The 19,945-nt window shown below is 39.4% G+C and overlaps 1 protein-coding gene across 4 annotated transcripts in view; it reads left to right on the plus strand.

Annotated features, from left to right (window-relative positions):
* The window catches only part of pard3ba (par-3 family cell polarity regulator beta a), a 177,472-nt gene that overhangs the window by 97,591 nt on the left and 59,936 nt on the right, over positions 1-19,945 (plus strand). For 2 of the 4 annotated variants that reach the window (XM_067405388.1, XM_067405390.1), the window contains exons 16-19: positions 2,451-2,495; positions 9,708-9,740; positions 10,529-10,744; positions 14,180-14,363. In XM_067405388.1, the coding sequence (XP_067261489.1) occupies positions 2,451-2,495; positions 9,708-9,740; positions 10,529-10,744; positions 14,180-14,363 (478 nt within the window). The remainder of the gene's footprint in view (positions 1-2,450; positions 2,496-9,707; positions 9,741-10,528; positions 10,745-14,179; positions 14,364-19,945) is intronic. The other 2 variants (XM_067405389.1, XM_067405391.1) reach the window with 1 other exon arrangement.

The raw sequence follows: 19,945 nt of genomic DNA on the forward strand, positions 1-19,945 counted from the left end.
GTTTTTTTTTGGTGTACTTGAGATGTTCGGGGTTGCTGCTAGAGTGTTGCTAAGGTGATTTGGGTGGTTGCTAGGGTTTTCTGAGTGGTTGATAGTTAAGGCATTTTTTAGAGGATTCTGGGTGTTGCTGTGGATTTTTGAGTAGTTGCTAAGGCATTCTGCATGTTGCTGTGGTTTTCTGGGTGTGGTCTGTGATGTGGTTTTCTGGATGTTGCTAGGTTGTTTTAGGTGTTGCTGGGATGTTCAGGGTGGTTGCTGGACTTGGCAAACGCAGCTAAATATATAATAAATGTTTATAAATGTGCTTGTGAAGGATGTTTTTTGATCTTTCTTGTGCGTGTGTGATATTTGGATGTGTTTTTCTGCATGCTTGAGTGTGACATTGTGTCTGTGCTATGTTGAGTGTGGATAATCCAGATTTGTAGGCGCTATCAAGCATTCAAAGGCAAACTATTATTTTTCCTCCCTTTTTTTATTCTTCTGTACCTATTTTCCCCCATCAGCCCTGTTTGTGTTCTCTCACATATGTGTCCATATGTACACACGTGTGTAAACCCACACCGGCTTGCACAAGCCTCTCTTCCAGTGTTATTTCTCTGCTGGGGAAATTGAGCTCATAAAAGATGAAAAGGCTTATTTAAGAGAAATTGCAGTGTAATGAAACCCCATTATTGTATCCCATGGTGCAATGCCTGTGGCAGCAGCTGCTCTTCACTGCTCAATCCTGTTTGTGCGGATTAGTCTCTCTCTCTCACACACAGACACACTTTTTCATTTTCACCACTCACACTCAGGCCCACACACTAATAATTCCTTGTTTTCCTCCACGGGGCGCTACTGTAAATGTCTTAGATGTGTCATCATGGCTTGCATAGATATAGTCGCTCATACGCACTGCAGAAAAACTACTTTTAATCACCATCTTTGTTTTGTTTTTTTTCTACGAAAAAATCGGAGCTTTCTTAAAACAAGATACATTTGTTTGAGAAGCAAAAATATATTTTATAATATACATTACTGTTCAAATATAATATTATAGATTTTTTTTAGAGGAATTTATACTTTCGTTCAGCAAGGATGCACTGAATTGATCAAAAGAGTTCTTTTGAACTTTCAATTCATCAAAAAATCCTGAAAAAATACATCATGTTTCCATAAAAATATGAAACAACATTACTGTTTTTAATATTGGTAATAAGAAATGTTTCTTGAGCAGCAAATCAGCATATTAGAGTGATTTCTGAAGGATCATGTGACAATGAAGACTGGAGTAATGATGCTGAAAATTCAGCTTTAATCACAGGAATAAATTATAGGATATTAAAACAGAAAACAGTTTTAAATTGTAATAATGTTTCATAATATGACTGTTTTAATGTATTTTTAATCAAATAAATGCAGTCTTAGTGAGCAGAAGAGACTTCTTTCATAAACACTATAAAATCTTACTGATCCCAAACTTTTACACACACAGAACAGATGTTTTAAAGAGGATACTGTTGTAAAAATAAAAAAATGAAATAAAAAATATATAAATATCCTGTTTTTTTCTTTTTCTTTGTTATGAATTCTGCTATGCATGCACAATGTAACTCGAGCTGTTCAAGTGTGTGTATGTGTGTAGTGTGTGTTTAGGCAAACCACAGATGTTCTCAGCTGTACAGAAGCGTAACTGGCCCTGCACAGCTCTTCCTAATTAAAACCAAGTGTGGCTACTTGAGAGAGAGAGAGAGAGAGAGAGAGAGAGAGAGAGAGAGAGAGAGGGAGAGACATCTATATACCAGTGCACATGTGGGAAAAGATAGAATTTAGGAAAAAAAATCTCTCCAAATCCAATGTATTGTTCAGTCATTTTTTAAAAATAATTTTTAAAAAGTTTTGTTCTTTGTTTCTTATAATTGTCGGGTATAATACATTATATAAGTTATGCTAGAACTCATTTTAGGGGTGATGCATTACGTAACGTCTATTAAGGGCTATATAATAAATCCAATTAAGTCAAAATTGGAGTTTTGTGAATTTAACCCTGCTGAAAAAAAGCCTAAACTGCATTAAGATGGATTTCTTGTCTTAGCTGGTTTCCTTATAGGCTTATGTTTGTCCGTTGGCTGGTTTTAGAAGGGGTTTATGCACTTCTAAGCTAGTCAGGTTGGGAAACCATCTGCCTCCCAGTTAAACCAGCTGAACACCAGCTTGGCTAGGACTTAAACCTTACAGAACCGCCTCAGTTTTGTTTAAGCTTTGATGTTTGAATCAGTTTACATGCTAATGTCAACAAAATCAACTTACAATAGAAGTGCAAATGCATGCAAATGTTTTAAAAGTATTACGGTAACACTTAAGCATTCAAATTGTTAATGTGACCCTGTACATACAGTCTGGAATGTCCAGTGGGAGACACAAATGAGTGCTTGAGGAGCTGATGGATGTTTTATGTTTGTGTGTTGCAGTAGCAGATGAGAGTAACATGGCCTCCATTCAAGGACAGAGACCTGGTAAGAATTCAAACACACACACACACAGAGAGCACATATTAAAGAAACAAGCCACATGAGGACATGGTTTTACTACAGTTAAGGAGTTAATTTATTTTAATGAACAGCAGCAACAGAAATATGATAAAAGACACCCGTGTATATATATATTTTTTTTTTATTAATAAACAATAATTACAGTAAACAATTCCTCTGCCAAGTGGTAGAGTTTATCAGCCTCACAATGTCAGTTCCACCATACTGCTTTAATAGCCGACATCTCATTTATGGTCAAACGCTACAAGTCTGGCCGAAGATCAAGCGTGCGATCTGTAAATCGCAGTGTTGGTTGACTCACAGGCCGGTAATCTGACTCCAGATCAGTGGCTGTGTCTCAGCCAAGTCAAATGAAGATAAACTGAGGGCGACTGCTGCCCATTTGTAGTCTGTCAGCTGAGGTGAGAGAGTGAGTTGCTGCAAGAAGTGATTGAGTTAGTGGAGGAAACAGACACACACAGTGAAAGCAGTGACCACACAGTACAAGACCAAAGACACCTACAGACTAAACCTTAGTTGAAAATAGCTGATGGAAATATCTATTTGTTAATGAATTAAGCCAACTAATTTGATTAATATTCTTTCTTTACCCAATATTTTTTTTTTTTAAATTACAAATGCAATGAATATACAGTTATTCAGTAGGGGTGTAAACAGATGTCGCAGTTCGGTTTTGGTGTCACGGTTCGATATGAGTTTGGTACAAAAGGAAAAATGGTCACACTTTAGTTTAGGGTCCAATTCTTACTATTAACTAACTATTAACTTTGACTTTTGCCTCATTAAACTCCTTATTACTGCTTATTAATAGTTAGTAAGGTAGTTGTTAAGTAGTTTAGGTATTGGGTAGGACTGAAGATGTAGAATAAGGTCATGCAGAATAAGGCATTAAATGTTCTTTATAAATACTAATAAACAGCCAATATCCTAGTAATATGCATGCTAATAAGCAACTAGTTAATTGTGAGAATGGGACCCTAAACTACAGTGTTTGCCGGAATATTTTATATATATTTTTATATATTTTCATATATATATATATATATATATATATATATATATCAGTAACAACCCCAATCGTAGATGTACTCATAGACTCAAACACATGGCACTGGATCCTAAATTGCATCAAAATCAAAACCACATGCACACAGTCAATTTAGCAGCTCTCACAGCATGTGCCTGCATAAAAAACATACACAGTCAAATTTACATGCATAGTCTTCACACGACTGTTTTGTATACTTCTTAGGGGTCAGGGACAATGGTAAATACATGAAAGGCTGATTGGAGTGTAGGTTTACAGATGTGGGATCCGATAGATATTGACAGGCTGCAGGCTATTCTGCTGACACACACATTTTTCTCTCTTCCCTCTGGCGCGCTCTACCTACGCCAGACTCCTTTATATGCTCTGACATATTTCATTATTAGGATGGTCTTGAAGACGTGGCCGCTCTGAGTTTAATCTGACTAAAAACCCCCAGCTAGTGCTGGCCAAGCCAACCACTGCAGTACTCTCTCTCTCTCCTTGCATCTGCTTTGCAGTAAACGCAATATTTTTAAAAGTGTTTTTCCTGTAAATTCACGGTCTAGTCCAGCATTATGTCTCTTATTATCATTAATATTAATAATAATAGTAGTATTAGGTTTTTGTGGTGTCTACTAAATGTTTTAGTACAAATTTACATCAGCTTTAGGTTATTTATTATTATTAAAAAAAAAATCCAGCACAAAAATAGGGTGCTATTATGCAATTTTTCCATAATGTCGAAGCCAAATTTATTGCCTCTACTATTGAACGCCAGCCCTAAGCAGCCTGGAAAAACACTGCACTCTTGTGATGGTCCCTTTATTGTAAGTAACAAATCATATGACTTGCCTGTCTGTGAAATTGTATCCTGGAAACCATAATCCATTATTTCTATAAAGAGTACATACGAAAGAGGTTGTCATAAGTTGCACACTAGTTTCATCCACTAAATATCACTATAAATGAAGTCTTAGGTGTTCTGAGAGACTGAGTGAAACACTCTTCACTGTTATTGTTCATATTGATCTTTGGATGGATATTATTGTACAAACCAATAGTGAGGCATATAGTTAATAGCCTAAAAAAGTGTTTGTGTGTGTAGTTAAAATGTAGACAAACACTTATGCTTAGGGTCTAAAATATTTAGCTTTACTTGCTAATGGCTGGTGAACTTATTAGAAAATATGTTGTATTAAATGAAACTGTATTGTACATTGTTTTATTTAAAACATGCAATGTTGTCTTTTTAGCATCTAAAGCTAAGCTGTGTTTTTAAAGGATAACATTTACAGTTTTTATACATGTTTACTTTTGAATCACTTTTGTTTTGTTTTGTTTTGTTTTGTTTTGATTTGTTTTGTTTTGTTTTGTTTTGTTTTGAAGATTTAAACCAGCCAACTTCTTTAACTAATATCCATTTCATTTTCTTTCAACCATGTGTTATGTTGCGATTCTTAAAGTGCATGGTTAAATCATGGACAATAATACCAGGAACATGATTTAAGAAAATAATTTCTTCTCCATTCTTTTATTGTGACTAAAGGTAGAGTAGACAATTTCAGAGAGGATAGTAATAGCAAGCTAGCTTTGAAAGCGTAAGATCCCACTCTTTCTTCAGAGCGTCTCCAAAGTCACGCCTCCTCCAAACCACATGAACACGCACAGCAGAGTCTGCAAAGCACCACGAGAGGAGAGACGGCATTAAATGTCTCAAAGCACATAACATTACAAAAATAATGAATATAAACCACATATAGAGCTCTTACTTGTACCACCTGCTGCAGATTAATTTCACCGTTAATGGTGTTGACATAGAAACGCATAAATCCGAGGCTGAGGACGTGAGCCGCTCCGGGTAGAATGTCACGGGTTGCCATCTTGTAATTACAGTTACGACATGGTGTGAACGCAGCATAAGCTTGTTGTTTTGGTTCAGGAGGAACTGTTTAAGACGGCTGCTGTTTGTTTGTTGAGCTCTGCGACTGACATCTGTCTACAGCTCTGCATAGCCTTATGAAACGTGCCGATGATGTGATGTCTGCGCGAGCTGAGGTATGGAAATACATGTGTTGACAGGCAGGTAGGACATAGTAACATTTTTTGGTCCTGAGACTTCCACAGAAGAAATATGTGCATGTTTTATTATATATATGAAGAGAGTTTCAACCACTATATAAAAAAAGTATAACTTTCCTTTTTGTTGTAACAAAGCAACATGTATATGTTTGTATATACTGTATATGTGTGTAGTTGGTACAATGAAGAGCTGAGTCCCGGTCCGCAGGAGAGGAGAACATGTCCATTAAGAGGATAGATGAAAGATGCTGGAGGCATGTCTCTCTCTCTCTCTCTCTCTCTCTCTCTCTCACTGGCTTCCCTCCAACACTCCTACATTTTCCTGTGGCACCTCTCTTCCAAATGAAGACCACTCATAGAGCTTGCGTTGCTCACGGGCTCTGCGGCGCTTTAGTTCACAGTTCACCATCCTTCCATTCATCTCTCTTCCTCCTCTTCCAGGAGCTGTATGGCAGTCGCCCAGTTACCGTTCGCTTGGGCCCTGCAGCGCAGCTTCTGCGGATTTGTTTGTTTTTTTCTTTGTCTCATTATTTTCCCTTTTCGTGATAATGGCAGCATACAGGTATCTGTCTGCCAGAGAGACTTCGCCAATTACTGTTTTATTTCCTAAGAACTTGTTCAAATGACTTTCCCGTCTCGCTGTCGCTGTCTTGGTCTGTTTCTGTTCCTCTCTCGTCTAGTTTGCTGTTGATTCAGGTTGAGAGCAGCCATGTTGTGCTGGTTTAGATTGATTTATGCAAGCATCCCAGAGAGGGCCATCTGTGTCGAATGTTTATGCGTGTTGGCGCACATGCGTGCAGTGCTGTGGAAATGAAATCTACATTTTAAACATTTTAAAATGATTACATCTGCATTTCATGGAAATGATATAGATGTATCCAGTGCTTAATTTGTGCATAATGAAATCCCAGAAAAAGGGCCGTCATGGATCCCAGAGTTTAGTTTATTTCAACTTAATTTCAGTTTAAATTGTATATATACTGCCGTTCAAAAGTTTGGAGCAGGAATGACTTTTAAATTATTTTGAAGGGGTCATGACATGGATTTTTTTTTTTTTTTTACCATCTTGAAGTTCACTTATAATGTTACCATCAGGACTTGACATGAACTTTTTTGCTCTCCAGCCTCTGTGGCTGGTGGTTCTCCAAAGTTACTATTGTGGCATTTTCACTGGCCTCAATTTTGCCATTGATACAGTTGATTCTGCCATATAGATATTTTTAATATTATCTCATAATTTGGCAGCAGGAATATTAGGCTGCTGTCACTTTAAGACCTGACGCACGGATCCATTATACTGTTACACGTGAGTTTTCTTTCTCAACTGTTTACGTTCACTGAAAACATAACTGACTGTGTTTACGTGAATACTCACAAAGACCAGCATTTGACATTATTTTGTGTGTATTTGACTGTTTAAGAGCAATAAGTAGTGAAAAAGAACTTAATTTAGTACCAAGAGGCGGCTTTATGCTCGCACACTGAGGGTGTGTTAACAAAATCTGCAGGAATGAGTAAAATTATGAGCAATATGCTCAATCCAATGCCAAAAAATATTTGCAGAAAAAGGATTATTTTTAACCCTCATTCTTACCCTCTGTCTGAAATGATCCATTTATAAAGGGCCAGCTCCTTCAAAGCTAGTCAGTGAGTGTTTTGAAAACATTATCCACATAAAACCATGATTTGCAGACGAAGCGTTATGAAATCATTTTCTTACGGTTTGTGATGCAGCTGCTGTCAGATCCAATACAGTTGGCTGCTTCATCTTTCAACAAGTTTCTTTGCAAACTCTCCATTACATTGTGCCTCGTTAACAAACAAAAAGAACAATCTGACACAATCCGTGACGCCATTAAATTAACCATCCACTTGTTTCAGATGCTGGGACCCTTCTGAAGTCTGTACTGAGACACAAACGAGCTGTATAAACTGGACGCGTCAAAGTGAAAGTTATTTCATTCTTCCGTTTATCCTGTTGTCGACAGACTCAGTGCTCAATTATAGACAAATGTCAGCCTTTAAGCGGTAAGCCTATGGTTCGATGGAGGCGGTCATATGCAAATGTATTTGTAAGTGTGATATCATGTCACAGATCCTGCAACATCAAAATGAGCCATTTTTGGAGCTTAATTAAATAAATGCTGTTTATAATGAGGAGGATGTTTTAAGCTATGAAACTTGCAGGATGTTTTAGTGGTACAAAGACCTCTTATACAGTCAAACCAAAATTTATTTAGACTTTTCATTAATTTCATTCATTAATACAGTTTATTCACTATAGTTTAAAAAAAATGGTAATAAAATATGACAAGATCTCAGAGTTAAACTGTCAAAAAATTAATCTTAATTATGTCAGATAATAACACTTAAGCAAAACATGCTCAGGTCAAAGTGTCTGAATAATTTTTGGTTCTAAATTTTTATCGGTTTTACTGGTAGTCCACTGTATGAAGAATTTTTGGGTATAAAATGTCACAGTTTACTTTATTTTGCTATCCTCACTTACATAAATTAACTATGGTGTCCTGTAAAAATAACTAGTAAAAGTATATCAAAAATATCTGAATAATTTTAGTTTGACTGCATGTCAAAAGATCAAGGCAAACATTTCTCATGTCACCCCATTAAGCAAGGATGCATTAAATCAAATCAAAAGTGTGATATATATACAGTACTGTGTAAAAGTCTTAGGCCATCACCAGCTTTGTTGTTTTAGCAATGTTTTATTGTTATTGTATTTAATGTTTATTGTATTTATTTGGATGTTTACATTTGATTCTGAATGAGTTTGATGGTGCTCCGTGGCTAACGGCTAATGCTACACTGTTGGAGAGATTTATAAAGAATGAAGTTGTGTTTATGAATTATACAGACTGAAAGTGTTTAATAATGAAAACAGCGACGGCTCTCGTCTCCGTGAATACAGTAAGAAACAATGGTAACTTTAACCACATTTAACAGTACATTAGCAACATGCTAACGAAACATTTAGAAAGACAGGTTACAAATATCACTAAAAATATCATGATATCATGGATCATGTCAGTTATTATCGCTCCATCTGCCATCGCTGTTGTTCTTGCTTGCTTACCTAGTCTGATGATTCAGCTGTGCACAGATCCAGACGTTCTGCCCTTGTCTAATGCCTTGAACATGGGCTGGCATATGCAAATATTGGGGTTATGTAACAGTCTGTGTTATGTTGAGATTCGCCTGTTCTTCGGAGGTCTTTTAAACAAATTAGATTTATATAAGGAGGAGGAAACAATGATGTTTGAGACTCACTGTATGTCATTTCCATGTACTGAACTCTTGTTATTCAACTATGCCAAGGTAAATTCAATTTTTAATTCTAGGGCACCTTTAAGATACAAACAGAAAATAAAGGAAATATGTACACAAAATATTTAAAAAAATAAATCAGAAAAAATGGTTTCTTTGGTCTGCAAGAAAAAAAAAATCAGTATTTAGTGTGACCTCCTGGACGACTTCCAGTTTGTCAAAGAAGAAAATCTAAGAAACTTCTCATCATATTTTGAAAGTTTTCTTGGCCTCCCAGTCCTTTTCCATTCCATTTAGGTTTAAGAGAGCCAGATTCCTGCTGTTGCTCAGGTTGAAGGGGAGGTCACTAAATACTTGCCACTTTAGCCTATGGAAGTTGTTTTTTTCCCCCTTATTTTGTTATTGTCATTAATATGTTAATAAGCAACTGAAAAAAGCACAAATGTCAGGGCGTGTCAAAACTACTCCAGGACCCCAAATCAGCCTCAGACACCAGAGGGATAAAGTTACATATTACTGTGATTTTCACAGTGATTTTAACACAGTTTTGTGCCTAGAAATACCATTTAACTGTAGTAAAAACTACGTCCATCCTTCAGTGGCTTATTGTTTTATTATTTCTTTTGTATACACATTTTTCAATGATGCTTTTTAAAAATAGTTCTTAAAGCGTTAGTTCAGCCAAAAATGAAAACTCTCTCATTGTTTACTCACCCTCATGTCGTTCCAACACAAATTACTTTGTTTCTTCCTTCTTCTTCTCTTTTTGTGTTCCATGTAAGAAAAATATAATTTGGGCTTGGAACGACATGAGAGTGAGTAAAAGATGACAGAATTTTAATTTTAGGCTGAACTATCCCTCTAAAGCATGATGTGCTCTTTCCTGCATGGCACTTTTTACCTCTCAAGCACCAAGCACTTCTCTTTTCTTCTTTCCCCTGTCTTTCTTTTGCCCTTTCAGTGTTTGGAGCCCTTGGATTTGTTCTGTTCCTCCATTTTTTCCTTTTGTTAGTGCTTGTTGTAATCCCTCACCTTCTCCTCTTGCTCCTCTTACCCTTGTTCTCGGCTGTTTGCATTGTTCACGGCCTCATAGTTGTTCTTCATCTCTCAGTACTTCATTTAATGTTCCTCCTCCCTGGACTACTACTACTCCTACTTTTCTGTTTAATATTCCTGCACGTCTGGTCCGCATCTGTAACGCCTCATTTATTCCGGGATGCTCTTTCACCCTCACCTTGAGGTTTCATCATCCACCCTTCTCAAGTCCTCGTCCTCCACTACAGCCGTCTTTACATATTTCATCTCTGTCTGTTCTTTGAATGCGTCCAGATCCATTAGACTTTCAGCTCAGCTCGCCGCACAACTGTTGCATTTTCAATTCACAACTTATGAACACCCTGTTGAAAAGATCAGCTTAGTCCAGGTGAAATATCTTTCATGATCCGGGCTAGTCCTGATTTGATATATACGATGGTGCTGGTCTTTTCAGCAGGGCACTATACGCTACATTTCTAATCTTGACCTCATCTTCACATCTTCACCCTCCTTTCATTACCATCCTCCATCCCTCCATCACTGACATCCCTCCATCTCCCCGTCTCAGAACCCCCCTCCTCTAACGGGACAGCGCTGGGACCCAGGTTAGGTCTTCAGAAGTCCAGTTCTCTGGAGAGTCTCCAGACAGCGATGGAGGAGGTCAGTAAGGACGAGGTGCCCTTCCATCGTCCACGTGCGCACATGGTGAGAGGCAGAGGCTGCAACCTCAGCTTCCGCTACGCCATCGACAAGTCCTACGAAGGGCCTTCTGAACCTGAGGATGGTGAGTTATTTGTAAATAATGAAATGCAGCATTAATTAAATTTATCAAAGTCCACCTGTAGTCAATCAATGTATCCCTTAAAACTCATCTTTGATCACCAAAATGACATATTTAAACATTTTTTCCTTGTAAAAAAAAAAAAAAATCATACATATATATATATATATATATATATATATAAACTAATAACTAATTATATAAGTTAGTATATTTCTAGTTAATAGTATATAATATATAGGTATATAAAGATACTAGTTATATAACTTTTTAACTATTAATAATTATTAGTATTTTACATATTCACTCTAATCATTAAAAATGTATTTATTAATATTTATTAACTGATTAATAGTATTTATTTATTTCATTTAATTTTAGTTAACATTAATTTATTTTATTATGTGCTTGTCAAGCACATAATAAGCGTGTTAAGCTTTATTTTAATTTTGTTTTTGTTTGTTTATTATTATTTATTTATTTATTTTTTATTTATTTTTATTTATTTTTTTTGTAATTTTAGTACTTTAATTTAACTGACTATATATCAGTTAGTAGCCAAGGCAACATTTCAAATGTTTGGCTTAAAAAATAACTAAATAAATAACTTATATTATTATAAGTTATATAATTAGTTATTAGTTATATAATATAATATATAATTTAACAAATAATATAATTTAACAATATATCATATGTAATAATTATTATTAATTTATATATGCACGCTAATCATAATTTAAATAATAAGCTTTATTAATATGTATCTAAATGTGCTTTTATTTATTTGTATTCAATTGTTTTCAGTTTTTTTCTGCCTAGTCACACTTATTCCAATCATTAAAAATACATTTATTAATATTTATTAATTGATTAATATTATTTATTTATTACAGTTAAAAAAAGAATAGATTTATTAATTTATTAATAATACATTTTCAAGACATTTATACAGTAATTGATTTAAGTTAGTGCTTAATTTGTGTATTAACTCATCGTGACAACCAACATGAAATATAATTTTTTATATTAGTGCACCATCAATTGTTCACGTCTAATGCAACTTAACGACTGATTTTATTTCCTGTAATGTATTGTTAATGTTATTGTATAGTAGTGTTGTAATTTAAACAGAAGGCCTTCAGGGGGTTTCTGCAGTTATTGCTCACGACGGCAAAAGTGCATTAAAGTGCGTGTGCTGCATAACAGTCAAAGCATGTTGCTGAGCACAGTAGCGAAATTGTCATGAGTTTAGCCAAACATGTGCTAACAGTTACAGCTGCATACCACTGCTTCTCACTTTGCCAAAAGTGCATCTGCACCCTTCACATTCGCCACTCTCATCAAAATATCCCATAAGCTTATAATTATTAACATGCATTGTAGTATATGCTGTTGAATTGTGGAAATGAAAGTCAAAATTCATTATTGCACAGTATTCCAAACAAAATGTTTTTGTAATCCAAATATAATGACTTAAACTATTCCGTTTTAGAAATGTCACATTATGGAAGTTAAATGCATTATGGATGCAAATGCTGTTTCATGTTGACTTTAAAACTTCTAAAGTTGAGAGCGGTTGGGTGCCACAGACGCTCCCTCACTTTTAGTAGCTCATTTGAGAGATGAATTTGACTCTCAGTGGCTCATTGAGCTTTGTGAGCCAGTGAGGAGTGAATCAGCAAATGCATCAGTATCACGGATTTCTGTCTGAAACTCCAGCAGCGAGTCAGCACATTCAAAGGCACGTTTCAACCCTGCTCTTTCTCACTGACATTAAAGACCCCTTCTAAATGAGAAACAGACATAACTGAAGCACTAGCCAGAGCCTTCGATTGGAACCTATAAGGTGTCAGACTTCATGAATAAATGTCAAGCTTTCTGCACCCTAATCAGCTTTAGTAACAACCGATCCAATGCAACGGGAGACTGAGAGTCACACCACAACATGTCCAGGCCACATTTCACACCAAAAGCAAAAATGAAATGGTAACACTTTACAATAAGGTTTCCTTAGTTAACTACTTTAGTTAACATGAACTAAGAATGAACTGCACTTCTACAGCATTTATTAATCTTAGTTAATGTTCATTTCAGCATTTAGTAATGCATTATTAAAATCAAAAGTTGTATTTGTTAACATTAGTTAATGCACTCTGAACTAACATGAACAAACAATAAACGATAGTAACAACGATTAATAAATACTAAGAAATGTATAGCTCATTGTTAGTTTATGTTAGTTAATACATTAACTGTGGTTAACAAATGAGACCTTATTGTAAAGTGTTACCAATAAAATAAGTAAATAAAAACAAAATTTTATTTATAAAATTTATAAATAAAATTTATATCAAACATTTTCAATAAGAAAATGAAGCAAATTTTGGGTGCATTAAGGATGCAAATATTATTTATTATTTTTTATATATAAATTAAGGGAAGTACAGCAAATACTATGCCATGCTATGCTATGATGTGCAAATATTTAACATTAAAACAATAGTACTAAAAAGTATCTTTTTTGTTCACATTACAGTTTATGGTAACAAGAATTTGGTGAAAAAATCGCAAATGCAAGAAAAAGTATATATATATATTTTTTTTTTTTGTGAAATATGACATTGCTTTTAATAAACACTTTAAATAATTGAAAATAATTAATTGGGTTAGTTCAGCCAAAAATGAAATTTATGTCAATAATTACTCACCCTCATGTCGTTCCACACCCGTAAGACCTTCGTTCATCTTCATAACACAAATTAAGATCTTTTTGATTGAATCCGAGGTTTTTTTTATCTCCCATAGAAAGCAATGAATTTACCACATTCAAGGTCCAGAGAAGTAATGAAGACATTGTTGAAATGGTTAACGTGACTACAGTGGTTCATCCTTAATATTATGAAGCAACAAGAATACTTTTTGTTAGCAAAAACAAAACAAAAATAATGACTTTTTTCAACAATTTGTCCTCTTCCCTGTCAGTCTCCTACGCTGTTGACGCAGTGATCACAGTTCGGCACTTCCGTGTTTACATAGACAAAAAAACTCTCAGATTTCATCAAAAATATCTTAATATGTGTTCCGAAGATGAACAAAGGTCTTTTTGGGTGAACTAACCTTTTAAGCTCTTTATTTTTTTCTGTTTGATTAGTTTTATTTTCAAATATTTATTATTTTTTTAATTGTTATATTTAATAAACAATTAAATACATTGAATATGCAATTTATTTAATTGTTAGAATGTGTAATTTTTTAATGCATATGACTTTACGTTTGCTAAAAGTCCCATCTGGATTTGACTTCCAGGTAAATACACCGAAAAGAAAGACTTTCTTCATCATTTACTGACAAGCGAGAGTCTGGTTCGTTTGATTCCTTATGATTAGATCACATTAGGAGTTTGCTCATGTCTGTGTCTTTGTTCTTCACCAACAGATGACTCTGAGGAAGACTCTGGAAGAGACACGCCTGCCAGCGGCTCCTCTCGCCAGGAACTGGATGATGACAAGAAAGTAAAGAAAAAGAAAACCAAAAGAAAGAAAGAGAAAAAGAGTAAAAAGAAGGATGAACCCGAAGACCCTGAAAAAAAGACAAAGAAAAAAGGATTTGGATTGTTGAGGTATGAGTCTGAAAAGCTAGAAATTCACACACATCACGGTTTCACTCAATCATAAAGTTACAAAAGGAAATCTTCATGAGAAATGCAGTGATTTGTGTCAAACGATTCCCCATAAAGTGTTTGGATGCAGTTTAGCAGCTCTTAAAGGAGCCGTATCATGGAAACAGGACTATCCTAGGTCTTTTGAAATGAAGTGAGTCTAAATTTGTCCCTGTGCTGATACATTGATGTATAGTCAGGGCAGTGGAGAGGATGAATGATGGTACTGCATAACAGCCCCCTGAAGCAGCTGCATATGGAGGCCTTCCGATAATTACAGCACTATGGTAATTGAGGACAAAACAAGTGAACTAACTATATGCTGTCTTTGTGTGATTTTATAAATATAGGCATAAGATAAGATGACAGACATACAGTGAAATCCATGTCTTTAATTGAGATCGACAGGCTTGTGTTTGAGGGTTTTATATTTGGGCTTCATGCATAATCCCTTTCCCTCCTGACGGACATGAGAACTCTTTTCATGTATGAGATGAAAGATGACTGAATGACAGTGCATGTCTCTCTAAACTATAAAATAGACCTTCTAAATCTCCTCTGTGAGGACTGCCCTCTGTTTTTCCAGCGCTGACTATCAATTGATCAGCATATGCTTGTATTTGAATGGAAACCTTCTCTTTAATTCAGTGTTCTCTTTCAAGCATACGTTTCGGTGTCTCACTGTGGGATACGCCCCTTCCGCGTATTCGTCAGAAGCTCTATTACATTAAGCCAGCCCCAATTGGCTGGCAGACGTGACGTCGTGTCAGGGAGTGGCTTCCCCACCCTTAGTATAAAAGGAGCGACACAACGTCACTAAGACATTCAAAAACCTCTTCTCGCTTCACACCAGAAGCCTACGAACTCCTGGACGAACGACTGGCCACCAAGCCATCCTTCGCCTGACTCCTTCGATTGCAAGGATTGTTCGTTAATACGATGGCTGCAGCAATGCAGGCTGTTCCGGCTAGTGAGGGAGATGCTGTGCGACTTTGTTCATGCGGGAACAAAATCTCATGCAAAGACACACACCAGGTCTGCTCTGCATGTCTTGGGCTGAAACATGCTCAACTGGCGATCGATAACCCAGGTTCCTGTGAACATTGCGCACGCTTCACAATGAAGAGCCTTCGTCGCAGACTAGCACGCCAAGCTAGTCTGTCAGGCCAGGATCCCCTCATGTCACCTAGCCCTGTTCCAGCTACCACTCCACAGGTACCCATTCCTGTAGAGCTGCCCACCACGGCAGCTTTATCTTGGGGTGAACAGCTCGATGTTTGCGTCCCTCTGCCCAACGTGCTCAGTACGGATGATGAGGAGGACGCGCTCGATTTCGAGGAAGAGGGACAATCGGATTACCTCCTCTCTGAGGAAGAGGAGGATTTCGAGGACTCCCTTTCCTTCCCCCTGCGCACTCGGTAATACCCCTCGCCACGGCGGGACCCACGGAAGACGCAGGCGGGGCACCATCCCCCGCTTCTCAGTGTTGATCTGCAAGATGTGTGCAAACGCGCTGCAGAGAAACTAAACATTCCATGGCCGACCGTGGTAGCGGAGACTGCAAAGTCTCGCTACGAGGGGCAAGAAGGCTGCCGAGTGCGAAACGGGCAGCACGGCAGCTCCTTCATGTGTTTCCAGAGCTCCTGGAGGAGGTGGCTATCACCTGGAAGGACAAACCGTTCACCAGCAAATTGCCCGTGCAGGGAGGATCCGCTCTCGATGTGGAGGGAATGGAGAAAGTAGGACTTCTCCGAATGCCCCCCATGGAGCCATTAGTCGCTGCGCATCTGCATCCAAAGCACACAGCGGCTGCGAATCCGACATTGCCATCCAAAGCGGACCGTTTCCAGTCGAGCATGACGGAACGCGCTTATAGGGCAGTCGCTCTCTCTGTCAGGGCTCTGAACGCTATCTCAATGCTGACCGCGTACCAAGCGGAACTGCAGGACGAAGCGTCGACCACGCCAGGTCAGACGCACTGGGAGGAGATCTGTGTAGTTACCGATCTTCTCTCCGTCTTCAGAGATGCGCGGTGCAGGCCGCGGGCAAGCCCATGGCCACAATGGTCATTCAAGAGAGAGGACGTTGGCTTAATTTGGCAAATCTCTCTGACAGGGAAAAAGAAGCCATCCTGGACGCACCGGTCGTCGCAGATGGCATCTTCGGCTCGGCTCTGACGCTGATGCAAAAGAGATGCGAGGAAAAGAAAAGAGACGATGAGGCTTTGCAGCTCTGTTTGCCTAGGAAGACGCAGACTGCACCCCCTCAGCCACCTCGGCAGACCTTCGCTCAAGTTACGGCCCGCCCACCCCCCAGCTATCGCATTCCAAGGCGACAGAGACCGAATGTGAATGCAGCGGGTCACAGCGGAGTCCCAGAACAGAGAACTGCCTGGCCTAGAAAGAGCTTCCCGCCTGCTACGGCTCAGTCGGTTCAACCAGCTCCTCAACCTCATCCTCAATCCCACGCTCAGGGAGCGAGGAGGAAGAAGGCAGTTTGATGGGGTCTTCCCCGGGGAAAGGAGCCCACAGCCCCCCTGTTCGCGAGCTCCCGACCCCCAAATGTTCAGCGTTCGACAAGGGACGAGTTTCGAAGTTCCCAGATGTTCTGTGTGGAAAACAGAGCCCGGTTGGGCCAGGGGAAGCACAGCAGTGAGAAGGACAAGAGATGGTGCAGTGGTGCACACCAACCCACAAGTCACAAGCACTTTTCATGTTCAGAACTCAATAAAGTTTTCACTGTATTCCCAGAATATGTTGCAAAACACAATTCCCCAAAAAAATGTTGCAAAACATATTAACAGAACACAATACAACGTCACCTCGGGGAGTTTTTGCCCCCTTAGAGGTGATGAGCCGCTTAAACTCTGTCCAAGCGCTAAGTCCCCACGCATGCGCAGCACAGACCCCAAACTCGTCCACCGCTCAGCCACACGATGGCACCAGAACGCTGCAAATAAACAGTTGGCGAGAATGCACACAGTCCCGCTGGGTATTAAAAACGATACAATTCGGGTACAGACTGCAGTTTGCCGCTTCCCCCCCGCATTTCAAAGGGATAATTCATTCTCAGGTGCGGGGAGACTTAAAGCATGTTCTTCAGGAGGAAATTTCCTCTCTGTTAAACAAAAAAGCGATAAGAGTGGTCCCAACCGAGCAGAGCCACAGCGGGTTTTACTCGAGATACTTCCTCGTCCCAAAGAAAGGGACTCAAGCTCTTCGTCCCATATTAGATCTGCGTGCACTGAACAAATACTTAAGGAAGTACAAGTTCAGGATGCTCACTCATTCTACACTCCTGAAACTAGTGCGCCAGGGCGATTGGTTTACGTCGATCGACCTGAAAGACGCATATTTTCACATAAAGATATATCCACCCCACAGGAAATTCCTGAGGTTTGCTTTCCGTGGAGTGGCATACGAATATCTGGTTCTACCGTTTGGCTTGTCTCTCAGCCCACGGGTATTCGTAAAATGTACAGAAGCGGCCCTGACCCCGCTCAGGGAGAAAGGCATTCGTCTCGCTACTTACATAGACGATTGGCTGGTGACAGCTCGGTCAGAGCGAGAAGCGAAAGAACACACAGCTATGCTTCTGGGACATATACAGAAACTGGGATTGAAATTAAACATCGAAAAAAAGTGTTTTAATCCCCACGCAGTCCATAACTTATCTGGGGCTGTCACTAAACTCGGTAATGTTCAAAGCGCGACTGTCGGAAGACAGGGTAAGAAAATTCACTCATTGCATGACAGATTTTCAGAGGGGGAAAAATGTTTCCTTTCGCACATGCCTCAGACTGTTAGGACTGATGGCCTCAGCCCTGATAGTTATTCCCTTAGGCAGACTGTTCATGAGAGAGTTTCAGCGCTGGGCAGCGTCTCTGAGGCTGGACCCGATACGTCATTCTCGAAGGAGAGTGAGAGTGACGTCAGAGGCAGTCTTGGCATTGCGCCAGTGGAGACACCCGAACTTTCTGATTCAAGGGGTTCCCATGGGCGTGGTTCGAGCCAGAAAAGTCATAACAACGGACGCGTCGTTGTCCGGCTGGGGGGGCATTCACGAGGGCAGGATAGTGAATGGGAGATGGGGTCCGCATCTGTCCAGTCTTCACATAAACTATTTGGAAATGCTAGCCGTTTTTCTGACGCTGAAGCATTTTCTCCCCTTTCTAAAGGGGCATCATGTTCTCGTGAGAACGGACAACACAACAGTTGTGGCCTACATAAACAGACAGGGAGGTCTCAGATCACTTCCCTTGCACACGTTAGCACGCAAACTGATTCTATGGGGCAATGCCAATCTTTTATCCTTGAGAGCGACGCACGTACAGGGTGTCATGAACCAGGGTGCGGATCTGCTGTCCAGGGGCAATCCCCTCTACGGGGAGTGGAAATTGCACAGGGAGGTGGTCGAGCAGATTTGGAGCATATACGGCAGGGCGTCAGTGGATCTGTTCGCGTCCCACGACAATGCTCAGTGTCCTCTGTTTTTCTCCCTGAAAGACCAGAGCGCGCCTCTGGGGATAGATGCGCTGGCGCACGAATGGCCTCGCACTCTCCTTTACGCGTTCCCACCGATAGCGTTGATATCCCCAACACTTCTCAGAGTGAGGGAGGAGGGATTGACACTAATACTAATAGCTCCGAGGTGGCCAGGGAAATATTGGCTAGCGGAGATCATACATATGCTTTACGGAGACCCGTGGCCTCTCCCGCTGCGCAGAGACCTCTTGTCACAAGCAGAAGGGGAGATTTTTCACCCTCATCCAGAACGCCTGGCACTATGGGCCTGGCCCGTGAGTGGTTCAATTTAAATACAACTGGCCTGTCTGACAGCGTTATCAGAACCATACAAAATGCTAGAGCCTCGTCAACTAGGTCTCTTTATGAATGCAAATGGGGCGTGTTTGAGCGCTGGTGCGCAACCAAACGCGAAATCCCTTTTCAGTGTTCAGTGGCAGTTGTCCTATCATTTCTTCAGGATTTGATAGATCAAAGGAAAGCGTTTTCAACCATAAAAGTGTTTCTGGCCGCTATATCTGCTTGCCATATTGGTTTTGATAATAAAACTGTGGGGCAGCATCCTTTGGTGTGCAGGTTTATGAAGGGCGCGCGCCGCGTTTTGCCAGTTTCAAAACCTCTTTCCCCTCATGGGATGTAGGATTGGTGCTTGATGCTCTCTCCATGTCCCCATTTGAGCCGCTGGACAAGGTTGATTTTAAGATATTATCATTTAAGACGGCGCTGCTGTTAGCTTTGGCCTCGGCAAAGCGCGTAAGCGAGATTCACGCGTTTTCAGTGCACTCAGCGTGTATGCAGTTCATGCCTGGCGATGCAGGGGTAGTTCTGAAGCCCAATCCTGCATTCATGCCCAAAATACTTAGTGCTATCATTCCTCTTGAGCTGAGAGCCTTTCATCCACCACCTTTTGCTTCATCAGAACAACAAAAGTTGAATGCGTTGTGCCCAGTGCGTGCTTTACGCATTTATACACAAAGAACTAGAGGGTTCAGGGAGAGCGATCAGCTTTTCGTATCTTGG

The sequence above is a fragment of the Chanodichthys erythropterus genome, chromosome 12 (genome assembly GCF_024489055.1).
Source record: "Chanodichthys erythropterus isolate Z2021 chromosome 12, ASM2448905v1, whole genome shotgun sequence".
In the NCBI taxonomy this organism is placed as follows: Eukaryota; Metazoa; Chordata; class Actinopteri; order Cypriniformes; family Xenocyprididae; genus Chanodichthys; species Chanodichthys erythropterus.